Source organism: Canis lupus, chromosome 5 (genome assembly GCF_048164855.1).
Source record: "Canis lupus baileyi chromosome 5, mCanLup2.hap1, whole genome shotgun sequence".
In the NCBI taxonomy this organism is placed as follows: Eukaryota; Metazoa; Chordata; class Mammalia; order Carnivora; family Canidae; genus Canis; species Canis lupus.
In genome coordinates this window covers 10,465,568-10,486,376 of record NC_132842.1, presented here as the reverse complement: position 1 = coordinate 10,486,376, position 20,809 = coordinate 10,465,568, and the positions used below count along the sequence as shown (strand labels likewise).

General features: G+C 37.1%; 1 protein-coding gene across 10 annotated transcripts in view; it reads right to left on the bottom strand.

The window, feature by feature from the left end:
• Positions 1 to 20,809, bottom strand: part of NEBL (nebulette) — a 341,680-nt gene that overhangs the window by 80,603 nt on the left and 240,268 nt on the right. For 8 of the 10 annotated variants that reach the window (XM_072825442.1, XM_072825443.1, XM_072825444.1 and 5 more), the window contains 5 exons: positions 20,153 to 20,257; positions 18,407 to 18,517; positions 12,529 to 12,639; positions 3,330 to 3,431; positions 2,259 to 2,360 (listed from right to left, as the gene is read on the bottom strand). The exons of the other annotated variants lie outside the window; for them this stretch is intronic. In XM_072825442.1, coding sequence (XP_072681543.1) covers positions 2,259 to 2,360; positions 3,330 to 3,431; positions 12,529 to 12,585 — 261 coding nt within the window. In that variant the 5' untranslated portion in view covers positions 12,586 to 12,639; positions 18,407 to 18,517; positions 20,153 to 20,257. The remainder of the gene's footprint in view (positions 1 to 2,258; positions 2,361 to 3,329; positions 3,432 to 12,528; positions 12,640 to 18,406; positions 18,518 to 20,152; positions 20,258 to 20,809) is intronic. 10 annotated transcript variants of the gene reach the window in all.

The window sequence follows — 20,809 nt, the reverse complement described above, 5'->3', positions numbered from 1 at the left end:
TTTGCCTTTTATAGAACACATAATTCCTATTCTGCTCCATAAATATGGCCTGTGGTCCAAATGAATACAACACTGACCCATTTACCATCATTACAGCACTGAAACTCCTCCCAAATTTCCATGTGTACTCATGATTCCCCTCTCCTTGCTGGGAGCCTCTGTGTCTGTCAGACCCTTCTTCACTGTCTTGCCTGTCTCCAAACTTTATTTGGGGGTCTTCTCTTGAGCAGACATTTCTCTCTCTCTCTCAGTTCATGTTAGCTCCAACTACCTGTTACACCAAACCCTTTCAACTACACAGTCCGCACTGGTGTCCTTCTCCACACTCACAGGACATGACAGATATAAATGCCTGACTGGCCTTTCTCTTTCTTCTAATAAATTTGAGCAACTTTTAAAATGTTTGTGTTATTTCGCTGCTCCTCTATAACTGTTAATTAATCTCCTCTACTCATTTTTCTACAGGGCTGTTAGTCTTTTTCTTTTCACTCTTAAAAAACTTTTGTATATTCTAGATATTAAAATGTTCTGATCATTTGCATTGCAAGTGCTTTTCCAAATATTTGAAGACCACTGCTCTTCTTTCTACATTTAAAAAGCCTTTCTCAGACCCTTCCTTCTCCATAGACAATCCAACTTAATTTATTCAAGTATTTGATTTGATTCAAAAGGTTTAAAAAGTCTGTTTGGATTCTAGCTGGAATTGCATGGAATCTTTTTTTTTAGGAAAAAATTTTAAATTTTATTTATTTTTTAAGTAAACTCCCTCCAACATGGGGCTCAAACTCATGACCTCAAGATCAACAGTTGCATGCTCTACTCACTGAGCCAGCCAGGTGCCTTTTGCATGGAATTTTTAAAATTAATTTTTGTAAGAAATAGCATTTCTATGATATTGAGTATTGAGACTCCTGAGCTAGACCACAGTCTTCTCATTGATTCAGATGTCATTTCATACTCTTCAGTCTGATTTTATAGTTTCCTCATTTATACCACTCCATTTTGAAATGTAATCCAAGAAATTGAGGAATGCGTATTTTCAAAGTCAAAAACACCGTAACTGTATAAAAGTTGCTTTTGATACTATTAAGTTGGCAAATATTATTATTTTCCATTGAAAAAGTTTAATTCTATAGTCAGGTGCATCTAACTATCCTTTTATAGCTTCTGGATCTCTTGTCTTTTTAAGACCAACTCTGTCATCCTTATGTGGTATATATACTCTCCTGGGCTTTCTTTTAAGATTTTAAAATTATTTTATTGTTTATATTCACATATCTAATCCATCTGGAATTCATTTTATATATATAGGTTAAGATTCAGTTCCAATTTTATTTTTACTCTGATGGATGGACAGTTATGTCAGCACCATTTATGAACTAATATAACTTTTTTCCCACTGACTTGAACCAACACTTTCATCATATATTAAATTCTTATACATATTGGAATCTATTTCAGGATTCCCTATTCTCTCCTACTGATTATTTTATCTCTTACTGTACTAATCCCATATTGATTTAATTTCAGTGGTTTTATATTATGTTATGGTAACCCATAACTTAAGTTCTCCTTCACTGGTCTTCATTTTCATACTTTTAAAGGCTCTTCTCAGGCATTTCCTTTCTATTCAAACTCTAAGATCATTTATCCATATACTTAAAAAAAAATCTATTGGCTTGTAATTGAAATTGCATGACATCTATATATTAATTTGGGGAAACTTGCAATTTTTATCTAGTGAGATTTTCAGCCAAAAACATGACATGTCTTTATACTTTTCAGATCCTGTTTGATGTTCTTCAATAAGATTTCAAAGTTTTCTTCATTTGTATCTATCACCTCTTTCTTATCTCGTGATTAAAGCATATGAAAATCGGTATTTTATTACCTAGTTAAAAATTGTGTGTGTTTAAATCGATAGCAATCTAATTATTGATCTAATCTAATCTAAACGATCTCATGATTACTGAATTCTAGAAATCCTAGAAAATGTGACAATATGCTAATCTCATTGAGAAAAGGTTAGAATTGGAGCCAGGATAAAAGAAAACTTTTGTTTTATACTTAAAATTGAACTTATTTTTATCCCTTACTGAAATTTGTAATTATTGCAATCCTATCTGAAATGGTTTCAGAAACATTATCTTTGTGTATTCTTACAGTTAAAGATATTATCTAAAAAGAAATATTTTCCTGTGCCACTAGAAACAAAATCTCTGAATAAAATCATTGTGGAATTATCACTAGAGTCTTACTTGACTAGAAAGTTTAGAAGCTTCCACAGCATGTTCAAAATCTGGTCTTCCAATTACAGCTGGCTCTTTGTTCATTACTCCTTGCCCTTTCTTGTATTCTGCCTAAAATGAATAAATAAGAGAATGTTAATATTTCCACTTTCCAATGAAGAATTACATTAACATTAGCTAAAATAAAATATAATAGACCTCAGTCCACAAAACATTCCTTGTCATTCAACAAATACTAAAATGCTGACTGGTAAAGTAGAAATTGAGTTAGTGTGGTTATTTAAATAAACTCAACTTTTTTGGTAGTAAAATAATTATTAAATTTGAGTCTATGTATCCTGTCATCACCATTGTGTTTATGTAAAACACTGAAAAAAAATTAGGAGAAATTTCTGGATAATTGAGACCCTGCTTTCTGCAATCAGATAGCTTGCATGGGCTCTTTAGTCTTAGGAACTGATCTAATCCCATTTGGTTAACATCCCGTTAAATTTTGTAAATAGTTATTGATTTTTAAGGTGAGCATAGTCAGTGTTATCCAAATACTTGATTTGTTTTTTAAGTCATTATTTTTAACCAAGGTGCAAGGTATGTTTAAGTAAAATGGTAATAATCAAGAAGGACATCTAGAGAAGGTAAGAAAACAGCCAAAATCTGTAGAAAATGCGCAAGGGTAAATGGTGGCAAAAAAGAATTTGCACAATTAACAGTAACATAATGGGAACAAGGCCAAGTGAAGTTCTTTGGGACAGGGTAAGGTGAGAAATAATATGGAACCAGATGACTGACAAAGTTAACTTCTAGGCTGAGATACCTAAATGCTACCTAATGCCAACAGAGCACTTACTTCTCTAAGAGGATGTCTGCATTAGCCAGAGTCAAGGCAACTTTGAGCAGTTTCTGCATATAGTTGAATAACTTACATTGCCAAATGGATAATTCAGATAAAAAACACTTGAGATGCTATTGAGATTGATTAATTTCACTAATTAAATTAACCATTTAAAACTACCAAAGCCATGTGTTGTCTCTTGCAAAAATAAGAAATCATTTCTGCTCAAGGTAAGAGAGGGAGATTACATTGCTTATGATCTTGGAGATCTGTGTTGCCATCTTGATGTCTGGTCTGTTGAGATCCGCACTATACATGTGGGTGTCCTGCACATCTTTCCTATAAGAAATCTGATCAAAGAGAGTTGTGATCAAAAGAAAGAGAAAGAAAAAATTAGTAATTCTATATAACTACCAGTCTTCATGTACATAACATCATTTATCCTTGCCATAGTCATCTTAGAGAACCCACCGACCATAAATTGTATTTTTACTTTTTTATGCACAACATTTATATAAGATACATTATTTTTTCTACCATACCCAAGTCTCACTAGCATTATTGCATATGACCCGGATTCATACAACCTAAAAAATGTGAGCCCAAGACTTTGGCACAAAACCAATTTTATGGCATTTTACATATACCACCCTGAAAAGCATATCATCTCATATAAGCGTATATGTACATATTCACATACAGAATGCCCTGAGCAAGGGCTTTATTTTGCCCATCACACAGTGCCAACTCCCTGTGGATGCCAGCAGGGAGCGTCTGCCTTTGGTTCAGGTCATGATCCCGGGGTCCTGGGATCGAGTCCCACGTAGGGCTCCCTGCAGGGAGCCTGCTTCTCCCTATGTCTCTGACTCTCTCTCTGTGTCTCTCATGAATAAATGAATAAAATCTTAAAGAATGCCCATGACCAGCAAGTCTAGTCATGTGTACTGATAATTTTATTACCTTGCAAATATCATCGCAATAACTTGGAACCACAAAGAAATAAAAGCAAAGACACTAAGGAATATTCATTCTCTGAATGCACATGAGATATAATCAAGCTGAAGTGTGGAAAACAGCCATTTAAAGAGAAAAATAGATGTAAATTTTACCAAACATACTTTAGACAATGGTGGCTATTTAGATTAACTCGACAAACGAAAGGAGAGACCAGATGAGAACTGGTATAATGTCCCATTATCAATACCTCACCAATCTGTCCACTTCTCTGCTTCCTGAGGTCAGTCATGAGCTGAAGGAGTATTATCTATTTTCCAGATATAATTCTATTTGACAATATCATCAGGGACTGGCTGGCTTGTCCATTACATTAGCTCTATTAAAGATCTAATGTAAAGAGTGCAGCCCTGCTCATTTTTAAGACCCACCTTCATTTTCTCAAGGCATAGAAAGGTAGAACACAGAAACATAAAACTGAACATCCAGACAAAATGCACAATTGTTTATATTTGTATGAAACAAATATTTCTTTTTTAAAAAGATTTTATTTATTTACTTGATAGAGGGAGTGAGTGCACAAGCAAGGGGAGCAGCAGGCAGAGGGAGAGGGAGAATCAGACTCCCTGTTGAGCAGGGAGCCCGGTGAGCTCATTTCCAGGACCCTGGGATCACGACCCGAGCCAAAAGCAGACGCTTAACTAACTGAGCCACTCAGGGACCCCAAAACACATATTTCTAATGTTGTCTGCAAACATTCTACAGTTGCATCATGTAAGGCACTTATTCAAACACCAGATTCCTCAGGTCCAACCCTAAGTTGGACATTCCCAGAAAATGGGGCTCAAATCTACATTTTAATGAATTTCACCATTGATCAATATGAGTCAGTATTCTAGATACTATCAATGTATCTTGTTATTTTTCCTTTCAATCTTGTAGGGTGAAAAAAAATTGTACTTTCTTCTTTCAAAAATAATATCAGGTATGAGAAATGAAAATGCTTTAACACTCTGATAGGCTTCTTATGCATTGTATTATTTTATTTCAGTGAAATATTTGTATATATCTTTATTTACTCTTTTAAGGGCTTACATTTGCCTCATCACCAAGACTATCATTTAAACTATGTTTATAATCATAAATCTGTCTAACAAGTGAGTGTGACTTCAATAGAATTAACATAATTTCAGCAAGAACACCTGTTTTCACGGGCTTTCTCTTAACAAGTAATTCAGGTAGGTTTTGTGCACACAGGTATCAAAAGAAACATGAAAATGGGCTGAAAGCTGAGTTATACTGTTGGGTGAACTTTAAATCTTTAGGGATTTAAAATGAAGCCAGTTTCATTGGCTTCAAATAACACCACCGCTCATGCACCAATGATGGCCAATCGACCTCCGCTTGCACTCAGTTAAACACAAGCTGTGTAAACAAAAACTGACTCTCAGGTGAAAACAAACCAAAATTACTACCCACCTACGAGACTAACTGTTTCTAAGTCACCGCATTCATAGAGAACCACAGGGGGGTAATGTCTTTTTGTTTAGAAAAGAATGAAGACAAAAATGGAAACCCTTACTTTTTGAAAAGAGCTGCAACCTTCCAGAAATCTAAGCTTTGCTTGGGTTATGTAATTATATGCTGCTCAGCCTAATGACTGCGTGAAGAGAGGAGAGAGGCACAAAGGCAGCAGGAGCAGGACTCTGAATAGGGCCCCATCATCCATGTAAATTGCAAATTAGAGGCCGGCATATGTGACTCAAAACAAATATTAAGATTGACAAGAGCTGCAAATTCAAACAAGCGGACACCACAGAGCCACCCAGGAGAACAGCACGGAAGCTCTGTCACTAGTCAGATCTTCCAGAATAGCCCTGCAGAACAGGGCTTTCCGAGGGGAGGCCCAGGGCCCCAGACTCCTGGTCGTGGCTCTCGGCAAGGATACCCGACCTTGGGGACCCTGGGGACAGGGCGACGGCCGACCCAGTGCTGTGCTCCTCTTCTTCCTCCTGACCCGCTGTGGGGGCTGAGAGACGCTCGCCTGGTTATCTCTCAGGGGCCTGCAGGACATCTCTGCCCTGTTCTGCAGTCTGTCCGCACCCAGGAAGAATAAAAACAGTGCATGGCATAAGAGAGGTTTGGCAGTGGGCGGCCAAAGAATAGATGTGCTTTTTTCTATTTCCAAAATAAATGCAAACCCTACACCTCACTGTATTGGGACAACGGACTGGCCTCCACTCTTCAGGCTGTCTTCTCATGACAAGATGGGGTTCTGTGCAATACTGTTGAGTAAGAAGAGAAAAAGGGACTCCTGAAAATCATTGGCTCAGGATGGGTACAAGCTCAAGGGTCAATGCTTGACTTTACCTCAAGGATCAATGATTGAGTTTACCTCATTTTATTTCAATGTTTTGTTCCCTCCTGCATCCTCAGAGCATAGAAGGGGAAAGCAGGACTAGAGAGATGGGAAGAGGGAGGACAAGGGGAAGAAAGAAGAGGAGAAAGAGGAAGAGGAGAAATAATAACACCACTCATCAACTCCATTTTCGGCCATTTGTTATGGACCAGGTAGCATATTAAAGACCTAACATTCACTGCCTCACTCAACATTTCTTAAACATATGACTATAGGGATTTACACCTGTTCCACCACACTCTGTCTGCTGTTCTTCTGTTTCAAAATTTTTCTTAATTTTAACTATTTATTCTCATTAAAGACCATTAGAATAATTCTAGTAAGTTCCACAGAGGAAACAAATGGAACTTTAGTGGGCATTGTACCCTACTATAAAGTGACTTAAGGAAAAATCTCTCAATACTATTTCAGTCTGTTCCTGAGAGAATAAGGTATATTTCCTCATTTCTTTAAATCTTTTATTATACATTTCAATGAAGTTTCATCATTTCCTTCTAGAGGTCCCACATGAGACAACAAAGTAATTATCATATGATGATCATTTCCTTATACATTGATCTTGTATCCAAAACAAGCTGCTTCTTCTTTTTAATAATATATGTCAATATATAGTCTTCTCTGCAAAGACTGATGGTGGTTTCTTCCTCAAGAACACCTGAAATTATTACCATACATTCTTGATCTCTTCCTCCTTTTTTTCCCCACTAAATATTTCCTTGGACTTTTCCACATATCTGGGTCATTTTCCTACATTATGCCTCTGTAATGGACAAATGTAATTTTTGTATCTGCCTGGGGTTTTTTACTTGGAAACTGCCCCTCCCTCCATCCACGTGATGTGGTGGGGCTGTCCAATGCAGCCTACCTTCATGGTGACCGGAGGGGCCACATGACCAGCTGTCCAATCAGACATCTCATCCCTTTGGAAACCATGCTCAATAAGAGAGCAGACATATACCCCAAGGAGGGCCAGAGTCACTGATGCGTCAGAGGCTGGGGGAGAAAGAGCTGCTGTCCTTCCCTCTGAGATCAGCTGCTGTGGGGATGATTGAATTTTGGAAAGACCAGCAGTCATCTTGAGACCACCTAGACAGAGTCTGTCTGAAAGCAAAGCCATGAGGTGGGTAGAGAGGAAGAGTCCCAAGGACTCTGTGAGCCTCTGGATCCAGTTATACTTGAAGGTCACTTGAATTTCCAATTATGTAAACCAATAAATTCTCATGTTTTACTTAGCTAACTTGAGATGGAGTTCTGTTGCTAAATCTGGAAACGCCTGACTAACAGAGTCCCCTTTCACAATTTTCCCTGCAGGGTCAAATCTGTTCTTCACTGCCTCCAATGAAGATATAATTCTATCAAAATTTGTTTCTGAATTTCTTCCTTGTATCACCATGTCCACTTTGTCCTTCAGTTTGTACTTTTATCATTTTATTGTCTTTTAATCTCGGCTTGTTCCTTCTAATCTACATTTTTTGCATTTTTTTTTTTTACATTTGTGCAGAGGGTTCAATGTGCCAGGCATCGTTCTGAACACTTTATATGCACGAACACATTAAATCATCATCCCACCCTTGTTATGCTGCATTGTCTGTATCCAACCAGACTTCATTAGCATTCCCTCCCAAGACTGGGATGAGGTATCCAGAATCCCCTTCCTTGTATTGTTCTGAGTTAGGCTTGGCCAATAAGAGATTCAGATTTAGGTACTTGGAGATGCCAAGATAGAGAGGTGAGGGGACAACGAGGATGCCAGCCACAGACAAACACCTGTCAAGGAGTTAGGGCTGGTGAGCGGACTTAAGGAGATCACACCCAACTGGTCCAGAACCATCATACCCTTTGCTACTCTGATGAAGGTTAACATGATTCCTGGTGAGAAGAGACTAGAAAGGTTATACATCTTAAGTTTGTGGAACAGAAGGGAGTAGTGTAGCCTATATTTAGTTATAATCTTGAAGCACTAGTGCAGTCATTCCCAAGAAATACTTTTATCATAAACTCTTACATTAGAGAAGCCCCCACGAATTATCAGGCACATGGACTGGAAATTCTGTCTTAGGCTGGGCATGCTATACGCAAAAAAAAGCTGGCAAAGCATTAAATTGTAAACATTATTTTTATGAGAGAATGTAAACTTTTATATATAAATAAGTGCAGGATCTGATATCCATCAGAAGGCAGAAAAGTTTTCAGTCTCCTAAAAGGTGCAGTAAAACACAGAGCTGTATCTTTCTCATTATTATTATTGTCATTATTGATTTTTTAAAAAAGCATTTAGAGCTGATAGAAGTTTTACTCTTCTTGAGTTAATTTTACCACCACCACAATCTTATGAAGAAGGCAGAATGGGTATTACCAACTATTCTGTCTTGGAGATGGACAAAACACTAACATATCTATTTTAATACTAACTCCCAAAGTGCTGTTATCATAAGTCACATCAGAGAACCACAAAGAACCATGACTGCTTTTCCAGTATCGTTTTACTGATTTATCGCTAAGCTTTTTCACTTTCCAATGGAAAAGAAATTTCATCTCCTGATAAGTTTTTATTACCATTAAGAAAGTATATATATCATTCTTGAATATTAAGTCTCTTGTTTCCCTTGCTGAATATTTCCTTCTAATACACATTGAATTGATTACCGATATGGTGTTTTGGAAGAGTTTACCACTCCAATTTCATCACAAGTCTATATGGACCACATTACTTACAAAACCCAAGATGGAAGTTCAAAATTTGTTTGACTTCTTTCAGAACTATTGAGTTTCATGTCTCTGATAAGATTGATGAGAACTAATAATGTTACTGGGGTTTTTGTTTCAAGCCCATCTTTAGGGGAAAGTAACGGGATAGATTATCTCCAGTTTCTCTAATTTCATTAGAAGAATTTGGCAGGGGTACATCCCTTAAAATACAAAAAGATTTAGATTGGCTGTTTTTAATCACTTCTTGATTAGAGTATCAGCAAGATAGGTAGTTCTATGGGTTCAGGAACATTTTGAACATGCCCTTCTGACCTAAATACTTCTTAATATAAATTTCATATGGAGTTGGCCCTTCTCTAAAGCTAGCCCTGTTAATATTTCAAATTGGCCATGAAATCATCCTAACCTCTCAAATCACCTTTAAAATTGGAGGAGGACCAAAGAAAACTCATGTTTTATGGAGCTGCTCTTCTACAAAGCCCTTGACATATACCATCCCATTTAATAGTCATGAGAGCCCAGTGAGGTAGACATCACTGCCCCACTTTACAGATGGGAACACTGAGATTTAGAGATATTGAGTGACTTGTCCAAGATCATCCAGGGAATATGTAGTCTGACTCCAAATTCCTTTCCTACTATATGCTACAGTGGAGGGTATTCAGATAAATGATTTTCCCCTGTTCCTTGCTCCCTGAATTTGGCACAGGGCATGGGATGGCAGCGACAGAAGAGACGAGTGCCCCTAGAATAGTCTTCCTCTCAAAATCCTCAGTTATGCAGAGGTGAGAATTCCGTTGGCCCCAACAGAAGTCCTCTCCAAAACCTCTTCTGCTTATTCATGCCTCCAAAGACACAGGGAGAGAATGATTCTGACAGAAAAATCCTGCCCTTTGGCCCAATGATAAATGTTCTCATAAAAGTTTGAGCTGAAAGAAGGTAGAAATTAAAAGGTTTAAATTGCAGTTGCCCCAGTTCCTTGGTTCTCTCACAGATATTGGAAAGCCGCTCTTGGTAGAAACATAAAAAGGTAAGCCAAGATGCCGACATGCACTTTCTGGGTAAATCAGATGTACATGTGGAAACATATTTTATTTTCAGTAAAATCAGGTCATTTATAGGCATCACATAGAGGGACACCCCACATTACGAAAGGGTAACTCTACCAGCGGATTCTCTACAAAGGAGTTGCACCGGACTGAAGTTTTGTGGGAGCCAGAGTTTCATCTTTTGTGGACACACGCTAGCCTCACCTATGAACCAGGAGAGGTACTTGCCTTTCTGTGGCTTCCAAGACCTGTGTTTAAATTTCATATTGTAGGGACAACAAATGTATTATTCTAAGTGCCGTGACTCTAGGGGAATATCAACTCCTTCGCAGGTAGAATACAAATATCATTCCCACTTTAAATCTGAGTAAATAGTCTTAAACACTTTCTAAATCCTATTATATGGACAAACTTTGCATGTGAAGGCTGAGCCAAGTAGGCAGAGGAGTGTAAGTAAATACATTCTTCTCCCATAAGTACACAGTATTGAATGGAAGAGAAAAGGCCTTTATCCTCTATTCCCTCAATCCCTCAATCAAAGACCTTTTAAAAGAAAAGGCAGAGTTAAAATAATCACCCCAGTTCTATGATAAGGAACTTCCGTATTTGAATTTCATTGAATTATAGAGTTGGAGAGGGCCTCCCGAGGGTCCGTGTAATGCGCTCCCGCCCCTCCCAGACCACCACAGCCGCTTTCTTTCCTGCAGTGCCTTGAATCTCTTGATCTAAATTCTGATGATCACCTCTTTTGCCCCACATTTTTAAAATTTCACTTAAGGGACGCCTGGGTGGCTCAGTGTTGAGTATCTGCCTTCGACTCAGATCATGATCCCTGGGTCCTGGGATCGAGTCCCACATCAGGCTCCCCGTAGAGAGTCTGCTTCTCCCTCTGCCTGTGTCTCTGCCTCCCTCTGTGTGTCTCTCGTGAATAAATAAATAAACAAAAACTTTTTAAAAATTTCATTTAAACTCTTGACCAACAACCAATGACTTTTAAGAGGGAGGTAGCAGGACATAACAGAAAGGAGTTTGACTCTGTCTCCTTTTCTTCATCTACAGGATAGGACTTTGTACAGGGACTTTGTGAGAGTTGGAAATGATCAGAGTCTGGGCACAATTCCTGCTGCGCAGCCCTGCTAGCTAAGTGGTAGTTATTATGATTATGACCGTCATTCTGTAAGCAAACCGTTCCTCCGAAGCATCCCCTTAAAATGGCCTTGCTGTAATTACAGACGTGTAGCTTTCTCATCTCTCATCAAGGTTAAACCATCTTGGGAAATTGTCTTGGTACTGGCATATGTTTACACATTGGAGTTAAAATGTAAAATGTTGTTCCGGTTTTACTTAAGCATCAATCTATTGCAATTTAATATCAGATAACTATCGCCATTCTGGGAAGAGACACTGCAGAGCAGGGGCTCTGGGGACACAGAGTCAGCAAAGCACCATTTGGTGAGAAAACTAAATGGGTGACCAGAGTCCCTGCAAGATGACAAAGGTGTTTCAGGTACTCTCCAAAGAAAGGGAGTTTCTTGGCCCAACAAAGGCATACAGCTTTATCCCAACTGATGGTAGCCCATAAAGAATCTAACCAACAGTTCCATACATTCCTCCTGGACAGCAAAGGACTCATAATGGGGAGACAAATAAGTTCCCACTGAAATTTCAGGAAGAAATTATTCTTCTAGGCCACCAGGATAGTGGTGGTCATTGAGCAAGCACATGAAAGTTTTGATGCACCTGCTAATTTACAGCTTTATAATCTGCTAACTTGTAACTTATAAAAGAATTCATTTTCTATGGGCTTGTTTCCTTTCCCATGGCTTCTGCTGCTAAGCCAGCCTATAGGCATCAACTGCTTTCCTGTTCTCCAGGGGTCTTGAGTTTGTTTGCTCTCCATACGCATTCCAAAAGAGACAGTAGTGGGATACTATTTCACTGGCATTTGTGAGTGACCCTTCCTAAGGCCAGTGATTTCTGGTGCCCTTTCTCCCAGTTCTTCTACAGTTCTATACTGGAAACTACAGGAGCTTCACCGTCAAGTCAAGGGCACTCTAAGAAATGCCAATAACCCAAAAGGTCCAAAACAGAATTTCCAGTATCTGCAGGGATGTGACATTTTAAAGGCATTCTGCAAGGTTTTAGTGACTTTTGATAGAATAATTCAGATGAACTTATGACAATGTTGATTTTTTAAAAAGAAATTTTAAAGTCCTTTTTGAATAGGAGTGCTGTAATATTTAAATTTCAACAAGGTATCCATTAGCCCTGATGTGAGTAACTACAATTTTCCAGCATGAGAGATGGCTTCCTTACATTACTCTGGTGTTTATTGACCTCCATGGCATGTTTGATGTCAGGTGGCTCCTTCATATGGGCATAATCTGAGAATCCTTTGGCAGCATCATGTTTCTGCTTATAGGCAACCTTTAAAAACACAAATCATCGTTAGTTTCTTCAAGGGTATAATAAATTCTTACCTGTTAAATTTCAGTGTTTTACTAGGAGTTTGTGTACTTGAATCCCACCACTGGTGGTCATAATTGCCTAAGCCTCTACAAGAGAATACACTCTATGCTTTAAGATTAGTGCTTCAGGTTAGACTACTAATTCTGGCTCTTTACCATTTATTTCAAAAGTCCTTGACCATATACACGCTGAAATCCCCACTCCTATTCAACTAGCTTAAATCTCGGCTACAGTTTTAGGAAACTTTCCAAATCTCTAGCTTTTAGGGTCATAAATGTCCAAGGTTTAAATCTCAGAAAAGCAACTGACAAAGTGGGGGAAATGACCAGACATTTAAAGGTGAATTTTTCATTTTTTAATTAATCGTTATGACTTTCTGTAGGCGCAGCTATAATATAACATAAACCTCATTAAACACCCTAACCTTTGGGAGAAAATAAAACATGCTGGCAGATTTCTGAGATATGTCAAGGCCTGTACTCTGTGAGGGAAATGAGCATTATGCCAATGTCATCCATTGCCACCACTTCAATTTGTTCCCTCCTGGGATGGAAAGAAGGTGCAAGAATAATTACTTCAAAAGTAGAAATAACCAAACTCAACAACGGAGATAGAAAAAGGAAGATCCAGAAGACAGCAAAGAAATTATCCCTTTATTCTCAGTCTATTCCATTATCCTATGTATTTCCTTCACAATTTCCAATTTGTTTTATTTTTGTAGAATTACTTATTTTCTGCCTTTCCTCACTAGAGCATAACTATCTAGCTCAGTGAATGCTCAGAACCCAAAATAGTGCCTGGCACAAAGGTAAAGGTCAATAAATATTTGCTCAATGAATGAATGAAAAAGAATTAAACAGGAATGAATAAATAAATAATTTTAAAAGTAATTTTAAACATACAAGTTTTATAATAAAAAGATATTAAACAGAGTTAGAGTAACTTGACACAAGCAAATCAAGGCAATTTAAAGAGAAAAATTAGAAGAGTATTCACAAAAACAAAATAAGATCAACTTTTAATGGAAAGGAATAACAGCTTAACTTAAGGAAAAACTTTTTACCAATACTAGCTCTTTGAGAGCTATGCCTATATCTTCTTACACATCTTTTAATATCCTGTGCCTATCATAGTGAATGACAGAGAGTAGAAATGCAATAAATGTTTAGTGAATGAATGAATAAATGAGTTTATTAGATATTCTCATGAATTTAAACCCTTCATGGGCTTTAATAAACAGTATTAACCATTCATTTAACTTAGATAATATACTTGCTTAATGGATTAAAGGGATATTTACAAAACTAATTTTTAAAAATAAAATAATCAAATCTTACCATAAAGAAAGAAAGGCATCTCTTACAACTATCAATATTTAAATCCCCTCTCTGGCTCCCCCACCAAGTTCTTCTTGAAAATGTTTACTGAAACTGCGAGGAATTCACATTGGGGGGGTCATAGTCTCTAAATTGTGAAAGCTGTGACACAAAGCTCACCCCTTAATGAAGCCCCAATCTGGCCCCGGGTGGCCAGGTAGGAAGAGTCTATCTAGTTCACCAGATGGAAATTCAGATGTGGGAGCACAGCTGTCAATGACTCCCATTCCTCCAGACAGTAAGGTCCTGAACCCCTGTACCCCTAAATGCCCTCCTCTGCACAATTTCCAATTAATCTTCACTCTTTCTTAAGATGTCCAGAATGTTCCAGATATGGTCTGACCTCTCCTAATTAGAACTGTCCAATTTAGTCTGGGTTATGATCTTTCATGTGCTATATGCTATTAGTCATGCATCCACAGATCACAGTGTTTTCCTTTTGATAGCTATGTTGAGATTTCTATCACCTAGTGCCCTTAAGCCTTGTTCAGTTCTGCTCAGCTCTGTTCTCACACCCAATCCTGCATGTCTAGTTGGTTATAAGGACTGACATGCAGCACCCCCACGTTATTCCAGGATCACTTATCTTGTTAGTCTGTCCATTGATTTATCCATCAGGATATCTAATTCTCATGAACATATCTTTACATTTTCACCAATTAGTTATGTTAAACAGGAAACCCATTAAGGACCTCCATTTAAGTCGGCAAAAATCATTATGTCAGTTCCATTAGATTCTATATTATAATTTTGGGGAAAAGGAGGAGGAGTTTAATGAGTGACTAGGTCTATTAAGCCAAGAAGAGACCTTTATCAGATTTGTTCCTTCTTTTAAATAAAAGGAGATAGCATATACCTAGCTCCTTTTTGCTGGGTGCCTGGGTTCATTTGTATAACTTGTGACTTCATAAACATAACCAATGCAGCTGATCATTTATTGGGTTATCATAGAAATGGTGAGTCATCAAGCACAATTAAAAAAAGCACTCTTTCTTTAAAAGGCTATGTAATTTTCTACTTGCAGCATTAAAAGTCATTTCATTTATAGCTGCAACGAAGCACCACTTTAGAATTAAGATTACATCAAATTGGAGGCAGCTGAACTTTAATTTATCATATTAATTTTCATCCTTAAAATAGCTAATGGAAAATTGTGTCAAGCTAATAAATTTTCTGATAAATTTGATTTCTTAGGATTTGTCATTATTTTGTAGCATTTGCCTGTATTAACACTGTTTTCTTCATACCTTGAGAATCAAGGTCACTTTGGTACTGGACACCTAACTAGTGATGGACACTTGCAATAGTCTTATATACTTACATATAAATGTGTTTATGAAAGAAATAAATATATTCATCTTGTATATTTGATAGCATAGTATATTTTATGTCATATATATGCATAAGATCTATATATACATTTCTAACTTCAGGATATTTTATAACTACTGTATAGACACATACATAACCACAGATATTTTATAACTACTATATAAACACATATATATATATAACCACAGCATAGACACCTCTGGAGCTCCTGAAACAGGACCCTGGAGCCACTACGGATGAAAACCTAAGCTGTCAAACATCTCCTGAATTCAGGCGCTTAAGTAGCCGGTATTACTTCTGTGATAAGAGATTATTTAGCCTCTGCCTGAAATAGCCCTGGTGAGAAGGATCTCATCATTTCATGGCATGGTCCAACCATTTTCAGAAATTTTCTTTGTGGTCTTTATTTATAAAAATTTTAATGGGGATATCTCACACAATGGCATCCTAAAATCTCCATATTGTTCTCTTTTTTTTAAATGACTTCCCTTCAGTCATTTTCTTCAAGGAGCATTAATCTAGCTCACTTTGCATTATCATTCTAGTTTGGATATAAGCATCTGAGAATGTTTACAAACTGACTAGCATAGCATTTTGATCCAATGTCCTCAGTTTAGGATACTTTTCAGTAGAACCCAGAACACTATGAAATTCCACAATTTGTATACTACTCTAATTTAAATTACCACAAATCTGATACTATTTGGACAGAGTAAAAGGTGAGTTGTTTAATTTTCTCAGACACTGTCAAATACTTTCTTGCTAGTCTTATTACCAGGTAAGCTAGGAGAACTGCACTTTAGCCACAATAAAATTGATTTACACAAACCTCAAGAAATGTTATTACACTGCATTGAAATGTTATTATATTATTCTATTGAAATAGATATTTTATTCAGGATGCAGGTGTTTCCTTACTAACAAGTTCAGTGACTAATTAGGACAGTGGGCAGTGTGGGGAGCACACACCTGTCTTCCCCACAGGGCATAATCTACTGTAGCATAACACATGTTAACAACATAAGTGACAACTTATTCTGGGGGGAAAAAGATAGATTTCACAACATACAGTATGGATTATCTTTCACACTAAATCCTGCATTGCACATGTTTGTGTACTACAGTTCTGTTTCTACCATGAAAAGGTAAGAAAACGTGTGCATTTTCACAGCAAAGAGGATGTAGATACCTGACAATGTTACCTTTCCAAGCATAAAAATAAGAAGAGACTATTCTTTCTTTCTTACACAATTGTTTGTCACATATCAAGTGTTGTGTTGTACATATTTGCTTTATAAAGTAGTCCATATATTATCAGCAAGTGGCTAGGGGACTAGATGTTGGGAGGAAAAAAATAGGGGGGGGGGATATATTAGTCATGGTCAGCCATGCAAAATCCTGATATTATGTATTTTTAGCCTCATGTTGCACAGCTGAGATTAGCTTACTGCCAAGTTGAGTACACAGCAGACGTTTACATTTGTAATAATAAAGTACTTAAAGATGTTCTGCAAAGGAAAACGATGCTCAGTCTTTTTCAAGAGCACTTTATTTTCAGACAATTTTAAAATTACCTAGGTATCCTCTAGGATATTGAAGAGTCTGAAGGAAGAGGTAAACTCGTTTAATAAGAAAAAGAGTGGCGGAAATGGTAAGAAAGAGGTGATACAATGTGTGATCAAGAACCCACACTCTGAAGCCAGACTATACGTGTTCGTGTGGGGGATCTGCCATGTTATCAGCTGTGTGATCCCAGGCAAGTTACTTAACTCCTCTGTGCTTCAGTTTCCACATCTCCAAAATGGGGCTATATCACAGAGTAGTTAAGGGGATTAAATGATATAAATGTATATGAAGTGCATAGAATAGCACCTGACACACAGTAAACATTTCTATGTGTTCACTATTATTTTTAACCTAAAATGTAGCATGAGGGATACAAACTATGTAAAGGAAACATTTTTTTATAAAGGGAATCAACAAATACAACAAAATCTATTTTACCAGTATTTACCCTGTGTGCTGAGGATTGTACTAAGCTCGGGGGGTGGGGGGTGAGCAAAGAACAAGACATAGGAGGTCCCTGCTCTGAGGGGGTCAAGTAACAGATTCATAAAGTTAAAAAAAAGCCAGGACGCCTGGGTGGCTCAGCGGTTGAGCGTCTGCCTCCCACCCAGGGTGTGATCCCAGAGTTCCAGGATGGAGCCCCACCTTGGGATCCCTGAGGGGAGCCTGCTTCTCTCTCTGTGTGTCTCTCATGAATAAATAAATAAAATCTTAAAAAAAAAAGAAAGAAAAAGAAAAACTGCTATGAAGAAAACAAAACGAGTGAGAAAGAGGTAAAATAGCCTACTTTGAAATTCTATTTTAAGAAATCCAACAAATTAAATGTACTAAGTATTTTTCTGCCTAGTGTACCAAAGGGGGAAATTACTCTTCTGGATTCAAAATGAGTTTAGAGGATGACACTTCTTAAATTCGCCTGCAACTTGCAATCACTAAAATGGCCACTTCACCTGAGATACTGGAAATGAAAACCATAATCCACAGAAAAAGAAATTCAGGAACCCCTTGCCTGACTAAGAAAGCACAGACCTGCAGGTCTGGAATTTAACTATTAACTCCTTATGGGACTTTGGAGAAGCTACTGGAACATTCACCACTTAGAGATCACATGCCATTTCAGAGACGGGTTTACTATCTGCTGTCAGATTTTAATCTAAGTAAGCTGTCCTAGTAAGATTCAAATTTGTTCTATCAATAGTTGTGAATGGGATTAGGAAAAACAGCATCACTTGACTAGCAAATTTACCTCTCCTTTTCATTTTCTGGGATCCACCAGTGACTATCAGGAGCACATGAATCAGCTGCTTCCAATTTTCATTCAATATGTAATACCCAAGGTAAACAACCTTTTCACTATGTTTAAATATATTTTTATATATTAATATATTTTAAGATGCTAATTATATTAAGTCATATTTATATATATAATTAATAATTTAGGAAACCCACACCTAACTCTGAAGCTGCATAACTTCTCTTGCGAAGACACTATCAATTGTAGCTGGCATCTGCTTATAAAGAGAATTGGAGAGGTTTGCCTTAACGGTGCCTTTGTATTTTGCCTAGAGAGGGGGGAAAAAGGAAAAAAATTAATAAGCATTACTTTTTTTTTACTATGAATATTGAAAGAGAATAAAAGAAAACTTTCTTCAGAAACAGAATTAATTTAAAAACCTGAAGACCATTTTAACCTTAGATACTGGACTGAAGAACATATTCTGAAGAGAGATAAATCCAATTTATTACATAAAAAGCTTTAAATGAGACGCTCAAGAAAATAATGACTACTCTTCTATAACCTATGCACATTTTTAAAAGAAAATCTGTTTGTATATATTGAGAGTTTTGGCTGTTTGATCCGCAAAGAAAAATCTGAGAAAAACGAGACATTTGAGTTGTTCCAGAAAATACAAGTTGTTAGAATGTACTGCCTAGAACCTGAATGCAAGGACAGCGCTCCTATATTCAAATCTTTGTAACCTCCTTCTACCACGACTGACTGCAGCGGTTGGGGGGTCGCGCAGGGGGCGAGGGTATCTTTTTGCTCTTTCTGTGCCTTCTCACCTCCAATCTGCACTGTCTCGAAGTGCTCCCCAAAATTCATTACTAATAAAGAGAAACGCTCTTTCACCATTTCTCTTAGGGATATTAGGTTCAAAGTAACACAATAGATTGTGTTACTTTTTTCTTCCTTTCTTTGCTCTGCAGTTAACTCCTTCAGGAAAAAGAATCAATTAGGAATGAAAAACATCAAAAAAGTCTTTGCACAGGAGCAATAAAAGCTAACACAAACCAACCAAAGTACATTTATCCATACTGTAATATTACTCCCACTCCCAACTAGATTTGAGTGCATATTTATCGAGCATAGACCCTGTGTGAACCTTGTGTTCTCACAACTCTTTAGATGTGGGTACTCAGTAAGAGAAAATTTGCCAGTTTCCCTCGAAATGTTTTCATGTCTGGAAGTAATCCTGAGAATATCATGTTGATCTTTTTCCAAGGTAACTTATGCAACACTAGAGGTCAGTCACTTACAATACTGTTTCACTCATCCTTTTTTTTTTTTTCAAATTTATCTTATCTACGTGATCTAGCCACAGACTATAGAAAAGCCTCCTCACAGAAAGCGCTGTTAACATGATGCTTTACCATGCAGCATAATCTTCAGTTTCAAATGCTCTCAGATAGAGACTATAAGATTTTTCAGCTAGAAAATGAATGGAGTGCATTTCTCTGTGGTTTCATAATAAGTGTCTCTGTTGAACTGATCCTACTCAAAAGTAGTTTAAATTGATTTAAAATTACTTACCAAAGATATCACATTTTATAGAGTCAGCTGGTAAATTTTACTTATTTTCAAAATGATATTCAACAATTTATGTCTAATATACTTATTAGGAAGTAAAATAATGGAACTTCTAAAACTATTTTTCCAGTACATTCCACTTATCAAATAAAATATATCTTTTCAAGAGTAATCCTATAGAAATATGGAAGACTTGGAGTCAAAATATAGACATGTGAAATAAAATATATCAACCATACAGTTGACATTGCGCACATAATTACATAATTGTGTAGATATTACCAATACTTAGTGGCACTCTCAAAAATATTATTCTGTAATTTTAATGCACAGGAAATGAAAATAGGAAATGAAAATGCAAACCATTTGGCATGTTTTGATGCCTTACCTCAGAAATAAAAGCACCAATATGTTTTACATGGTTTAGCATGGGAGTGTCGGTCACAAATGTACACTTGTCCTTAGACTTTTTATACTCTTCTTTATAATGAATCTAAAAGAGAGAATAATTTACATAAGATGAGAAAGAAGAAAAACAATTTTAATGCTCCCTTTTTGAGCAGAAGTGTTACTCAAAGTCTTGTTTTCTGAAGTAAATACTCAAGTGAGGTACAATGCTCAGTAGCAGCCAAATTAAATAAATGGATATTTAGCACAAAACCACAAAGGTGATGAGACACACACACACACAAGACTGTTCTTCAGATAAGAGTCCTGTTATCATCAAGGATCATGTGTGGTGGACGCACATTGACTATAAGTCCTGTCTGCCCAGCTTGCTCAGCGTAATTATTAAACACTTTCATTTCACTTGACAAGTGTCCTAGTGTGTTGTTACTTTCAAGCCACTGACTCAATAGGTAAGCCTACAATCAAACAGAAACATAGCTGCCTACCTCTAGGTTTAAGACAAGTAGTCATCAGGACAGATGTAACCAATTAAGAAGTAGAAGCAGAAATCAAACAGGTAGCGATGACTGTTAGCAACACTACCTATTAATGATGGATTAGAAGAAGGGGCTCAAACTGTACCCACGATGAGCTT